Source organism: Spea bombifrons, chromosome 5, assembly GCF_027358695.1.
Source record: "Spea bombifrons isolate aSpeBom1 chromosome 5, aSpeBom1.2.pri, whole genome shotgun sequence".
Taxonomy (NCBI): Eukaryota; Metazoa; Chordata; class Amphibia; order Anura; family Pelobatidae; genus Spea; species Spea bombifrons.
Window position 1 is genome coordinate 34,518,414 of NC_071091.1, and position 15,751 is coordinate 34,534,164.

At 36.6% G+C, this 15,751-nt stretch overlaps 1 protein-coding gene across 1 annotated transcript in view; it reads left to right on the forward strand.

Annotated features, from left to right (window-relative positions):
- Positions 1-15,751, forward strand: part of CNTNAP2 (contactin associated protein 2) — a 650,026-nt gene that overhangs the window by 319,585 nt on the left and 314,690 nt on the right. Inside the window, exons 5-8 of the mRNA XM_053467334.1 lie at positions 6,729-6,932; positions 8,797-8,981; positions 9,587-9,730; positions 11,782-12,046. Coding sequence (XP_053323309.1) covers positions 6,729-6,932; positions 8,797-8,981; positions 9,587-9,730; positions 11,782-12,046 — 798 coding nt within the window. The remainder of the gene's footprint in view (positions 1-6,728; positions 6,933-8,796; positions 8,982-9,586; positions 9,731-11,781; positions 12,047-15,751) is intronic.

The following is a 15,751-nucleotide window of genomic DNA, read 5'->3' on the forward strand; positions in this document are numbered from 1 at the left end:
TGGTTGTTGGTGTGGCAGACTCTGTCCTGTTACTTATCCAGAGAAAAGCACCCTCCTGAATTTGTAATCACTTCAGAGGACAAAACTTTCTAGGCTCAGAAATCAGTGAAATCAGGAAAAGTAAAGGTTTTGGTGATATTTCTTACTAAAAATTATTAGTGATACTAAATTGTGGCTTCAGGCGTCCCGCGTATGATGACTTTTTTTAGTGTACTGATGGACTCCCAATCCTATCCTATATTATCTGCCGAGCACTGATGTTCTCTTTATCCAGTACACATGGATGCTGAGGAGTTAAGATTCTGTCTATTTTATATTTTCATAAAAAGGCCCACCAAAATCCTCAGCACCAGGCCCATGATGCTCTTAATCCAGGCAAAAAAAATTTTTATCCCACAGACAAAATATGAGAAATAACGTAAATATCATACGATCACTTAATTCCAAATACACAAAATGTGAGAAATAACATAAATATCATACAATCACTGCATATCAAATTTCAAAAAATGTCCCCGGATTTCATTTTGAAAATCTGGTCACCTTATTCTAGACAGGTTAAGGTAAGTGATGAAATGGCACCTCTACTTTGTATTGTATTATTTTAAACATATTCATATTTATGTTTTTTTAACCTTTTTAGGATTTCTTAGATCATGTGTTTCTGTATTAGAATTCTGCATTAAAAATACATAAAATGTACATACTGTCCCATGGTTTAGTCCATAGCAGTAAGAGACACTTAACTTCATAATATATATATAAATGGATATTTCCTTAGTTAACTAATTGTAATTGTGTAATTGTGGTGGAAAGTGCTGTATTTGAAGAATTTTGAGAAACTGGCTGAAACATTCCACTGATTTTTAGGTGATTGTTCCAAAGTCAAACCCTTCCATATTATTTTCCTTGGTTTTCTTTGGAACCAAAGAAAATCATATCTGATTTGGTTCAAGATGAGTTGAAACCAATCCTTTTTTGGGCCAAAATAGAATAAAATATGCAATGACATAACCCTTCAGAACCTCAGACATCTCTTCTTCAGATGGTCTGACAGACTAAGCAGGTAGTCTTAAATAAACACAACATGAATAAAAAGAATTTGCAGGAGCTGTTCATCCGTATATTTTATATTGGGGCACTATTTGCATTGCATTGTAGAGATAAACTCATGTGTCTATCACAATGTAGTTAACAGCTGTGTAGTATATGTCTTCAAGAGTGCCAATGAAAGATGGTACAGCAGATGGGAATTCCATTCCTGACATAAAGACTATGATGATCAGCTGGCTCTTTGGATGATATGACAGGGAATTCTACAAAAAAAGTGTCTAAATATGTGGTCCTCAAGAGACAATTTGGTACAAGCGCTTAACTATACCCATGAGTGGTTCTATTATGTGGTAGTAGGTAACAACCAGGGGAATACAGATGTTCTCCTACATATTGTTATATTGAAGTGAGCACTCCTGAATATATTTAAGGACTGTTCAAATCTCTTGTCAATTTGCCTCACTGAATGTCCTTGCTGGATGAGGCATCCACAGAGACAGAGTACTGTAGATATTTTTGTCTAAGCTCCTCATTATAAACAGAAGTAGTGGAATTGGACAGCCTGATTTTATATAACTGATTCACTGCTATGGTTGAGGTGGAAGTTGAGTCAGTGAGGGTATTATTATATATATTGTAATTTTACCATTATGTTTGTGATGGAAAAGATGGATATCTGAAGAATCTCAATGTCTTAAGGGTAATGTCATATAGAAAGTTCCTTGGTATATGTATTTTCCAAAAATATTTATGTGTAAATAAAGGATTAAGCTTTCAAGGGCTAATTGTGAGACTAAGATGAACTATGGCATTGTTGCATTTTGCATATGATGCTTTTTGCCTACCTGCAATCCAAAATATACTTTTACTCCAAAAATGACTAGGTTAATATGTTTTAATCTTTAATAAATTCATATTGCATTCAGTTAGGGCTATGTGTGGGGAATACGTAATGATCTGTTTATTATTTTCTAAAATGAGTTTACTGCATTAAAGTGTATGGTTTCAAATTGTATTGTATATCTTTAGTCTAGGTGTGTTGAACACAATTTAATGAAATTTGTCAGGTATATAGAATCTAGAAACAGAAATTTCCTACCGAATGCATTTTTTCTTTTAAAGTTAAAATGAACATTTCACAAATGCATTACAGCCTCTAAATTCTGAATACAGTTCTTCTACATTCCCAAAACAAATGCAATATTATTTTTAAGTGTCTACCACTATGCATACTAGATGACACAAGCCAATAAATATTAGTTATATAAATATAAATGCATTACTTCTGATGGCTTGCAGACATATGCATCAAAGATGCTTTTCCACCTTCTTTGCTAAATTTCTAACTAAATGCAACATTAGAAACATCATTCTTACTATTGCAGAATGTCCAAATGCTTCTCTGAAATAATTATTTCATTTTGTAAAATTTTGCTCTATTCTTATTTTATGCAGGGAATGCTTAACTGTCGTGTAAAACCTAAGTATGGAATGATAGGCAGTTTCCTGCTTAACAAAAACTTCATAAAAGTTGTTTTTAAGTTGTTCATGTGATTCAGAGGAAAGAACGAGTTGACACGAGTGCCAAGATTTGTTAGCTTGTGGAGCAAGTGGGTTTAATTAACAGCATTTTTTAGGTGTAATATTTTAGAATTGAAAAGATGGTATTTCATTGCCAGGTGCTGTTAAAAAATAAACATGTTATTCTTTGTATTTTTTTTTTGTATTTAGAAGTCATATTTTAAGTATTCTGAAAGTTTTGGAGGCCTGCAGTGTGCTTTAAAGATAAAGTACTCCATTTGAGTTACCCAGTAAATGAGCCTTGCTCCATCTACAGTGAAGCAGGGGCAGCCTTTGCGAGGTGGAGCCCTCCCCTCCTGACTCTATATAACCCCGGCACCTGCACTTGTCTATGCTTGTGTGTTACAAGCTCTGGTGTCTGATTTAGTGCAGATGGCATTTCTCCTTCTCACAAACCTTTGCCAATCCTCATGAGAGGAAAATGCTCTGAATAACAAACAAAACTATGTATTATAGTACATTTAGCATACATAGGAGGTTTGAGAAAATAAAATGAAAAATGATGTACAAAATTTTTTTTTTTTATTAATGCTGAAAACTTAAAATTTAGTACCTGCAACATTTTTAAAAGTTTACATCGTCACAGTCAAAAATGACTTTTAGCAACGCTACAAATTTTTTTCTTATTCCAGTGCCATGCATCACTGCTGATAACTTTCTGCTGAAAAGGGTGGAAAAAAATAACTACACCGCATATGATTCCTAACTCAGATATAAAAAAGAGAAAATAAACTTGTGGAAGAACAAAAGACAAGATGTGTGATAGATCATGTACTTGCCCAACATTCTGTTGACATATTGTTGGGTTACTTGAATAATAGCAAAACATTTCCCTTCACATCTGGTGTTTCAAACAAAAAGTACATCAAATGATTGCTATTGATTATAAAATATTTTGACAAGCACAGTAGATTTGAGGGAGAGTTTTTAGGTTTTACGAGAACATTGTTGGTATAGGTGACAGTTTAATCAAATATCTGTTGTGTTTGTCTCCAAAAATGCTCATTTAATATATAAATAAAAACACACTTTGCCATTGTGCATAGCAGCAGCAAACTAGAGAATTTAGCTCTGCCAGTCATCAGTAAGGATATATTAGAACAGAAGAGGGCCGGCAGTGTTCACCCACTGGGCAAATTTAGCCAAGTGATTCAATAATAATGTAGCCCAAAACATATTTGGCAGGCAACAAACTTATTCTACAAGTCAAAAGACATTTACGGAAAAATGCGAAAGAAAGTGACTGCGCATACATAAGTGACTATAAACTGAAATATACTTATAAAACTGTATGAAAATGTCTTGGATACTTCCAGAGCAAACATATATATTATACTGTAGCTCAGATTGCTGAAAAAAATAATGCTGGTTCTCATAGAAAGGTGTCAGAACACACAGTGCATCACAGTTTGCCAAGCTGCAGATCAGTCAGGGTTCCAATGCTGACCCTTGTCCAATGCCGAAAGTGCCTACAATGGGCATGTGAGCAAAGGAACTAGACCACGGCGCAATCAACGAAAGTGGCCTGGTCTGATGAATCATATTTTCTTTCACATTATGTGGATGGCTGGGTGCGTGGAGAACACGGGCACCAGGATGCATCCATGAAAGAAGGCAAGACGGTGGAGGCAGTATGATGGTTTGGGCAATCTTCTGCTGGAAAACCTTGGGTCCTGCCATTCGTGTGAATGTTACTTTGACATGTACCACCTACCTAAGCATTGTTGCAGATCATGTACACCCTTTTTATGGACAAGGGATTGGCCTCTTTGAGCTGAATAATGCGCCCTGCCAAAACCGGCTCAGGAATGGTTTGAGAAATAAAACAAGTTCAAGGTGTTGACATGGCCTCTCAATCCAATCTAGCATCTGTGGGATGTGGTGGACAAACAAGTCTGATTCATGGAGGCCCCACCTTGCAACTTACAGGACTTAAAGGAGCTGCTAACGTCTTGGTGCCAGATACCACAGCACACCTTCAGAGGTCTAGTGGGAAGAGTCTATGATAATGAAAACCAAGATCATGAAACCATGACATATCACTTGTTAATTGATGCTTTTTTTATACACCAAGGAACTTACTGCAGAGGTTCCTGCGCCTACTCCAAACATATTGTCACTTTCCTGTAGCCTCCTTTTGGTATATAGTGTTGTTCATACTTTACAGGGGATATTCTACCTACTGGTGAAATGGAATAATTTTGTAATTATATTCCTAGTACTGTTAAATGTAAAAAAAAATCTTTTACAGGAATGATCATTTTAACCATGGGTATCTTTGCTTCATTCATTATGCCAAGACTTAATTGACATTTGATAAACCTCAAATTTTCTGTAATGTTTCTATGTACTTAAACATTAAGAGTAACAACTAAAATGACAGATCTGCACCGTTAACTAACCCTTTACCAAGTATTAATATTTTTGTGGACGTTTAGCAAGTCTGCAACTGTGTTGGTTTTTAAAACAAAAGAAGAAAAACTATATGAAGCAAGTTCGGGGCAAGTCAAGAAGATGAAAGAGTAGCAGTGCTTATCTATGAAATATACTGAAGAAAACATCAGCACTTCTGTTGTGTTTTTTAATGGACTAACTACATCTTGCACTGACATGTTCAACCTCTCCTTTTATCAGCTAAAAATACTACCTACTTCTTAAATAAATCTCCAAAGCCCAGTGCATCCTGAACTACGGGAACAGTTTAAGATACAGTGATAATTTCCAAAACTGTATATTAGTATTTCTTTATGAGAAAGCAGATATGTCATTTATCTTGTAAGTGCAGTATGTAATACTCATTCGGTTTCCTGCACATTTGCAACTTTACAGTATTTCAATGAGAATTCAGTAGCATAAAAGACCTTCAATGCGAGCAACTTCACTAGCTGCTTAGGACATTCATTCACCTATAGGGCTATTAACTGAAAGTGTAGGGAGTGCTGCCCTTAGGCGGAAAGGAGCGGGACTCGTGTTCAGGGCTCCCTAGCACCACGACATTCTCTCCTTCACACACACATGGTTTCTGTTTTGCTGAGTGAAGTGGACCTCTAAGACTATGTCATATCCTAGTGGTCTGTTTGAGTGGTCAGGTCCATATCTGTAAGGAAACAGCAAAACCTAATTTCAACTCGCTAGCCCGAAAGATGACATATGACATTAATCTAGGTAAGGGTCTTGGCCACAGCTTTATTACATTCCCATACCATCGTTAACAAATAACAGTAGCCAAAAACAACCCACCAGCTACTGCCCAGTAGACAGTTCATACCATGATCACAAAAGCCCATTGTCACTTTCTAAGAAAGGCAACAAAGGGGTCATGCAAACCCTCAAAGCCTCACAAACCTTGAGGGCATATCTGACTGTAGCATGTAACACAGACATGTCATACTGTTACAGTTCTTGAATTCATTAAAACAAAATAAAAGAAATGTAAGCATTTTCACCCCCTTCGTTAAAAAAAAGCTACTGTTTTTAATAAAGATGTCTTCCCCTGAACTAGTTACCCATGTGGTCTTTAATATTATAAAGAATGGTTTCAGGGTATAATTTATTACAGACAGAATACTATAAAAGAATAGTTCATTTTCTGAAAATGTTTATCGATTCAAATGCAAAATGATTCTCTGTCACTTTCAAGTTGGTATCAAGTATAATAATTATTAACAATACAATATTTATGTTTGGGATAAATTGTGCCTATATCATTGTTTTAATTAGATCAGTAAAAGCATCATAGTGCACATAAAGAACGCATATAAAAGTTCTTAATATGAAAGCCAAAGAGAGCCATGAACATGAAAGAAAAAAGAATATATAAGAATATATAAGTGTATAAGGCAAGGTATGGTAAATAATGTGTTTCCCTGTTGCAGTTATTACGCATTGAAACAATTAATCAGTGCAGAATTGGCTTATGTTTGATATGTCTTTTAAACATGCAATTTAAATTCAACGATGGCGGGTGTGTAAAAAATCTAACACATAACAAAGATGGCACAGTATTCAATATAACTTAAGGTACTCTGTTTCATGAATTCTAGTTTCAAATGCCGGTGTGTGTTTTTGTTCTAACATGCTTTCTATTTTTACAGGGGCTGATGTTATCAATTTTGATGGCAGTGCTGGGCTGACATATCGATTTAAGAACAAAAAGATGAAGACATTAAAAGACGTCATCTCACTCAAATTCAAAACTTCAGAGAGTGAAGGCGTGCTCTTTCATGGTGAAGGCCAGCAGGGGGACTATATCACCTTGGAGCTTAAGAAAGCAAAGCTGGTGCTACAGTTAAACCTAGGTAACAGAAACAAAAAAAAACAGCAGAACACTATAACTAATATATATATATATATATATATATATATATATATATATATATATATATATATATATATATATATATATATATATATATATATATATATATATATTGCTTAGGGGCCCCATAGCTGTTTTCATCCAAAACAAGAATGTTTTTGGCTGTGTTAACAAAATTGATGGTTCCTGTACACCTATGAAGATATTCCATTAAAAAGTGATCCCAAACTTGAACAGTTGTATAGATAGATAGATAGACAGACAGATATAACATAACGTATAAGCATGTATACGCTTTCATCAAGTCATCAAGAACAATATAGTGAAATCCATTTTCAGTCACTCATTTGTTCATCTGTGAACACATACCAAAAAAAAGGAATTTAGTATTTTCCCTATTGGATTTTTACTATATTTTTCCAGGTGACTTCATGAAAGCATTTACACGTTTATATGTTATATTTTTCCATCCATACTACTGTTCAAGTTTGCTCCACATAGCTTCACATTTAACTTGAAACGATGTTTGTGAGTTAATTTCATTTATTTTCCTTTTTTAATTTGATCTATACAGATTTACACTATGTCTTTTTTTGTTTATTTGTTTTAGATATTTTTTATTAGTACTATGGATATATAATTGGAAGTTTATTTCTTTTTTTAACACTGGATGTTTTTGCAGTGTTAGTTGTGTCATCTGGCGGAGGGTTATAATTTTGTTTATTATTTTATTTTATGATACTGTGGCTATTTATGCATTGTATTTATTCAATTTCTATATTGAGGCAGTAAGACAAAATGAACAGTCATCTTAGTTGGAAATAACTTTTGTAGGTTTGTGGATATTTTCCCACTGATGAATAAATTTCATTTTTTATTCTGTTTTTATGTAGCTGGTCTCAAACATAACTGAATTAAATCAAAGGCAATTTTCGGTGATACGTATCTATCACTTTCTTACAATATATTCATATTAAGAATGTCAAGTGATAATTTTAGACCAATTAGCTTTTTTTTTACGACACAGGTATTTAATTTTATTTACACGTACTGAAAAAGAAATACGATTTCTGGATATGTAAAATGTTTAGCTTCTAAGAAGGCAATATTATATTCCTACTGTAAAGCTAGAGTACTCCTTGTGTCTACATGCCAATTAAAGACTATTTAACAAATAATCATCACGATAATAATAGTAATAATAAATAGATCATAATCTTTTGTTAATATCTTCTAAGTTAATCTTAAAAATGCCATAATAAAATCATGAAACAGTGTTATCACAACATGGCGGTGACAATATTATTCTAGCTATTGTAAGGTGATAGGTCCACTCTCCGTATATCCAAAATACACATATTTATATGTCTTGAGTTGATATTTTTAAAGCATGACTCCTTATTCACATAATGCAAGAATTGACAAAATCATTGGTGCGTATGGTTAATTAAGCAAACTTTCCATCACAATGCTAGTTGATGTTTTCCCTCAACAGATTCACTAATTCTAATTAAAAAATGTCAGCTTACGTGTTCACCAGTTGGAACTCACAAGTGTTTTTGGAGTTCAGTGTTGGGTCCCTCAGCAGCATGAACTTTATTGAATCTCGTAGATAAAAGATCTGGGGAGCTGCTGTGCTTAGCTAAAGTTATTAGCAACTTCCATACAATTAATTTGTTGCCTGTTCTTATCATAGTGGCATGAAAAACTTTGCCCACTGAAATCAGTATGAATTTATGATAAATGTACCTTGCAATTTACTCATAGTAAAAGAAGCTATGATTGAATTTACCTGGATTGTAGCTACTTTTTCATCATAAGTAATTTATTCATTTCAATTTCAGGAAGCAACCAATATGGATCCATTTATGGTCACACCTCGGCAACCTCAGGAAGCCTTCTAGATGATCACCATTGGCATTCTGTCATAATTGAGCGCCATGGAAGGAATATTAACCTGACACTTGACAGACACATACAACATTTTAAAGCCAATGGGGACTTTGATTATTTAGACTTGGACTTTGAGGTAATACAACACACATAGCACATCTGTGTTATATATAAACATTTGCTATAAAATAAGAGAATATATTTTATGTGTAATTTAAATTCCTTTAAACTTGTTTTTACTTCAATTGTGGAAGCAAATCTACTGCATTATTTTGTAAAAATACTACATTAGTATTCCATTCGCAAAATATGGAAGAAAACAATGAGACATATTGTAGTTTAAACATATTGTTTTGAGATGCTGGATTGCCCTGCCGTACTTTTCTACAAATCTTAACAAGTCTGCAAATCGTGTACCATATTTTCGCATTCATTTTGCTAACAAATATATGTAATGCTAAAGTGCACAGAAATATTAAGGGAGCAACAATGCAAATCTATTGGCAGTAATTAATTGTGTACCAGAGAAGATACAGGATGGAACAGAGACGGTAAATTATCCAAATAAAATGTTATACAATATGTAGTTAAAGAAACAATTAAGACAACAAAACTATATGGTTTATTGGCTTCTGGATTGGATAATGGTGTAGTAAATATATGATAGGGAGTTAAAATGTAAGCATTAAGCACAACAAAACCAAAAAAGACCCTGAAATCTTCTTTTTTTTCTTAAAAAAGCTGACTTTTGGAGGTATGCCTTTCTCCGGAAAACCAAGCTCAAGCAGTAGAAAGAATTTCAAGGGTTGCATGGAAAGTATCAACTACAATGGAAATAACATTACTGACCTTGCCAGGAGAAGGAAGATGGATCCTTACAATGTGGTAAGTACATCATGGTTACATTTGTAATAAAAATCAACTCTTTTATACAAAGAATAATGTAATATTTACGACAATTACAATAATAACATTTAAGTGAAAACCTATTATTAGTATTTTGTTACAAGGAACTCCAAATGAGATCTGAGAGTGAAAATGAAAACTTCCCATACCAAATGTCAACTGCAAAAACATTTATCCAGCATAATCTATTATTTGCCATTAAAAACTGCCTTAGGGGAACTTGGGAACAATATGTAGTGGTGTGTTAAGCGTGCTATACACAATATTACCAAACAGTAGTTCATGCAATCCATACCAAAACCACAAGGCATTTTTAAATATGTCAATATTCATAAAATGTGGTTGTAACAACTGAATACTTACCAATTTATTTTTTCTTTAAGCTCGGGGGCTAGATTCTAAAGCACACTGAATATTATAGCTGATATCATATGGCCTTTGCCAATAACATACCAGCAGAACTATTGCCATAAAGGAGATGAATGGTGCAAAAAAACAGAAGTAGGAACAATAAATTATTTAGTAACTTGGTAGTTTAATCAAGAATTCAAGAGTTAATGTGTTATCAGGCATGACATGGGGGAACTGTACTATGAGCGATTTTAGAAAAAATGCATATTGTGATACTGGTCCCAAAGTAGATAATTTTACTGCCTTAAATTTAAATGTATGGGTCAACACTCACAGAGTAATATAAAAAGTAATGTAAGCTTTTAGAAACAGAGAGGTCCCTTCTTTAGTTTTTTTTTTTTACTTAAGAGGAGACTTTTCATATCTCACAGTCTTTACTCTGATCTGTGGACATTTGTCCACAAAATATATTACATCATGCTTTGGACCCTAGGAAAGACTCCATAATCAACATACTTATCTTATAACTGTTGGTGCCAGGAATTTGAATTCATAGTATGACTAGGAACTGCTCCATAATTAACATGGTTATCTCCTAATCATAGGATGGACTGTACATAACCTTTCTGTATAGCTTATCTTTCAGTGATGTCTTCTCCAGTTGACATTCTATGATAAGGGACATGATAATAATGATACATTTCAGCATAGATCTTAAAGTGACTCAATATTTTTTTCAACACATTTCTTTTGCTACCTGGTTTGACTTTGGGCTAAATATTTTCTGAAAACTTCTACTGAAGATATAAAAAAAAACAGAAGCTCACAGAAATGGTTTTGGTAGATTATTTATTGTAAAGTACAAGGCGGGAATGTAGAGGAGAACATACTTGTAATGATGTGTTTTAGTAATTTATAAAATAACCACATCATATTTTCTAAGGAAAAGTAACCAGACTCGGATAGTCATTAGCCAGCAGCGAGTAAATGTTTTGAAGCACTTTCTCTGATGGCAAAAACTCTACAATAAATAGGAAATTCTTCACCTAGAAAGAAGCAGCTTTGGACAATTTAGAATTAAAGTGGAACCACAAACTGTTCTGATTGTGATTTACTTCCTCTTATAACTGCAGGTAACAAGAATATTCCTTAATGGAATATGTTTATGTCAAAAAACATTTTATAGTACCTTCTTCACAGTGCTGGGCTAAAAAAAGCCAATATATATTCCCTTAAAAGGTAGCTTTGCAATGGTAGTTTTTTTAATCTGTCTGTATATGTAATATTTAAGGGGTTGAATGAATCAAAGCCTGTTTCCACATTCAGTACAGCTTAACAATAAAAGATAAGGTATACATTTATAGCATTTATATTCTTCTAATGTACATTTGTTAAAAACAATATAAACATTACCATTCAAAAGTTTGGGGTCACTTAGAAATGTCCTTGTTTTGAAAATCAACTCCTTACGATGTTGTTAAATTTTCAGCTGAAGTGTTATGTGTGGGTATTACCTGGTCTAAAAATGTATGTTTATCACCTTTCCAAAAATGGTCAAATATGTTATTTTCTCAAAGTTTTTTTGAGTTAAATAAACTGTGTCTTGTAAATTATTTAAAATAAATACCGTAGTTCTTCAAAAGATAATTTATTTAAACTGTCACCACTCTGTTTCTTAGGTCAATATAAACTTCACCTGTGTGGAATCACGAGCAGTGTCTGTCTTTTTTAATGCCACAAGTTACTTGGAAGTACAAGGCCGTCATAATGAAGACCTCTTGTCAGTAAACTTTCAGTTTCGTACTTGGAATCCAAGTGGACTTCTTCTCTTTAATACCTTTGCTGATGAAATAGGCAACGTAGAAATTGACTTGACAGAAGGAAAAATCAGCGTTCACATAAATATGACCAAGTCCAAGAAGAATCGCATCGATATTTCCTCAGGTAGGTTATAGTATATATTCTTCTACAGACACAGGCTTTTTACTTGAATACAATATAACAGTTATCTATTTTCTTGTGGAGATTACATAATTATGTCTCAGCCTATAGGTTTCCCTGGTTTATCAACAATTAGGGATTAATCTAGCCTTGGTGCAGTATTAATCTAAATTTTATTAAAGACAGGAGGCGAGTATTTTGCATTAAACCTTCTTTACTGTTAACCTCCAGCAGCAAAACAGTTAACAGAGAAACATTAAAAAACAACCAATAGGAACACATGAACAGTCTATAAATGTCAGCACATCCAGAAACTCCTCCTCTTTCTTTGCGAAGAAACTGCAACGACAGCAACAACATCCCAGCAGACGAACTCAGGAACCCAGGAGCGGAGCCGCACATGGAAACCAACGCTCCCACACCTCAAACAACTGGAGGACGACCTGAAAAGACAGAGACCGTGACAGTACCAAGCCATAAAATGTCGAGCATGACATAAAAATAACAGGTACATCAATATAAACAAATCAACATCCCACTACTTATCCCCCCAAACCAGCGAGACCGAAGTCAAGAAGAAGGGAGGGAAAAAACAATCTGAAGGGAGGGAAAATACTCGCCTCCTGTCTTTAATAAAATTTAGATTAACCCCTTAACGACAATCCCCGTACATGTACGGGGTTGCCGTGCAACGGGTTAACGACAATGCCCGTACATGTACGGGCTGCCGTTAAATAGCTGCATCGCCGCGATCGCGGCGTTTTCGCCGCGATCGGCGGCTTTGCAGCATCCACGGAAGCCTCACAAGTGAGGCTGACCGTGGATCCGGGGAGGGCAGCCCTCGGCAGCCCTCCCCGGAAGAAAAATGGCCGCCGCCGCACCGATCATCAATGATCGCGGCGGCGCCCGGCTAAAACTGCTTAGGAAGCGATCGGAATCGCTTCCTAAGCATAAACTGTGTTACTGACATGCCTCAGTATCGAGGCATGCCAGCAACACTAGCCCCCGACCCCCGATCGCCTTGTGATTGCTCCGAGGAGCAACCACAAGTGCCATCCTGTGAATGACGTTGCCGTCATTCACAGGATGGCATTAACAAGAGAATTGAGTTCACAGAGGGTCAATCCAGACCCTCTTGAGAACTCTCGAGCTCCTCCTGCAGGTTGAATGCAGGTACTGCATCCAACCATGCAAGGTCAATGGAGCCCAGCTCACTAATGAGAGTGACTAGTAAAAAAAAAAAAAAAAAAAAAAAAAAAAAAAATTAAAAAAATGTCAAAAATATGGTAACATGTAAAAATACCCACTGTCACCAAAAAAAAAAAAAAGTTTTTAATAAGCAAGTCCTAAAATTTTTTATCTTTACAAAAATTCCATTATGGAAAGAGTTAAAATATTGGCATTACAAATGCCCATAGAGTGTCTAGTATTAAAAAATATATGATTTGATGGGGTAAATTGAATTGGCCGGGTTCAAAGATGTCCCAAATATGGGACATGGGGCAGATGTCTAAATGGCAAAAAAATACACACCTCACAAAGGCGGCCTTTTACCTCCCAAATAACCCAACAAACCCATGCATGGGGGGTATCGCTGCGCTCAGGAGATGTTACTGAACACATATTGGGGTGTTGTGTGACACGGACATATACCAGGAGCGATAAATTTATACCTGAAGTACAACATGTGTGAAAAAAATACAAAAAGAATTACTACCATAAAGTTTCACAAAGGGTAGTGGTAAAATTAGTGCATTGAAAGGGTTAAAATACCAGCATTTCAAATACCTTGGGGTGTCTAGTTTTTAAAAATATATGACTTGATGGGGTAAATTGCATTGGCCGGCTTCAAAGATACCCGAAATGGCACATGGGGGGAAGAATTACCAGATTTGGAAAAAAAGGTTTTGAAATGGCAAAACGCTACCTGTACTTATTGCCCCATAACGTGCAGAAAAAAGCAAAAAAACATAAAAACATTGGGTATTTCTAAACTCAGGACAAATAGTAGAATCTATTTAGTAGGTTGTTTCATTAGTTTTTGCAGATGAGTAAAAGTTTTCTGTTTAAAAAGTGAGAAAAAGTAATTTTTTAACAAAAAATCCCCATATTTTATCATTTTTTTTATAGTAAATTAGATGATATGATAAAATGAATGGTATCTAAAGAAAGCCCTGTTTGTCCTGAAAAAAACAATATATAATATGTGTGGGAGCATGAAATGAGAGAGAAGAAAATCACAGCTAAACAGTAACACTGAAAAACGTTAAAAGAGCCATTGTCCCACAATATACTACGAGTAAAAACCCCTATTGTCCTTAAGGGGTTAATACTGCACCAAGGCTAGATTAATCCCTAATTTTATAGCAAGACAGGAGGCTTCGTATTTTGCAGTTTTAACGCCCCTAAATCAAAGCCAAAGCAGCATGCGATGGGGCCCGGAAATAAAAGGTCCGGAAAGTAGACTCCCTGGACCAATCCGCCGCCGACAAAAGATCCGAGAGGGAGCAGCCAGCCGACAATGCCGCGGAGGCGGCCGCACCACGAACCGAATGCGCCCCGAAGGAACCCTCAATGCCAGCCAGCATGAGAAGCCAACGAATCCACCTGGAAAGCGTGGGAACCGAGACAGGGCGAAAGGGACGCACATAAGAGATGAAAAACGGACCTGACCGAGAAGAGCGAAACTCCGCCGACCTGGCCAGGTAAGATTGAACGCACCGAGCCACACAAAGACGAGGACGGTCGGGGAAATAAGGGTAAGAAACCGATGTAGAGTTAGATTTCGTCCGCCTAAAGACGGAAACCGAAACTCCCTCGGGAGAAAACACAAACGAGGAAACATCAAAAGCACGAACATCAGAGACCCGTCGAAACGAAACGAGGCACAAAAGAAGAGCGGTCTTGGCGGAAAGCTGACGGAAAGACAACCCATCGTTATCCGGCCAATCCTCCAAAAAACGGAGTACACGGGAGACATCCCAGAAGGAGTCATAACGAGCCCTAGGGGGCCTGGAGAGGCGAACACCCCGAAGAAGGCGACAAACTGCAGGATCCTTACCAACGCCCAGTCCCTGAACCGGAACATGAGCCGCCGAAATGGCCGAGCGAAACAAATTAATAGTGCGGTAGGACCTGCCGAGGGAAAAAAGATGGGCCAAAAAATTAAGGACCGCCGTCACAGGTGCCGTAAGGGGATCAAGGTGTCGAACCAAACACCAGCTACCCCAGGCGTGCCAAGCCTGGAGGTAAGATTTCCTGGTGCCCGGGGCCCAGGATCCCCAGAGCAGCTCTCGAGCTGACTCCGATAAGCCTGGCACATGCCAGGATCCCCGGAAACAGTCCAAGCCACCAGAATCAAACGATTCTGGAGGATGAGAGGATGAGGGTTCCCCCCCGGATCCTGAAGCAGATCCCAGGATGAAGGAAGGATCAGTGGATCCGCACACGAGAGCTCCAGAAGTAGAGGGAACCACGGCTGTGTCCTCCACAGGGGCGCTATCAGGAGGATCGAAACACCCTGACGACTGACGGAATGGAGAACCCGCAGGATCATGTTGAACGGGGGAAAAGCATAAGCTCCCTGGAGTGGCCACGACTGCAGGAAGGCATCCACCGCTGAAGACAACGGATCCGGAAGCCAACTGAAAAAGGCGTCGGTCTGACGATTTGCCCTGGACGCGAACAGGTCTAGATGGAGTGGACCGC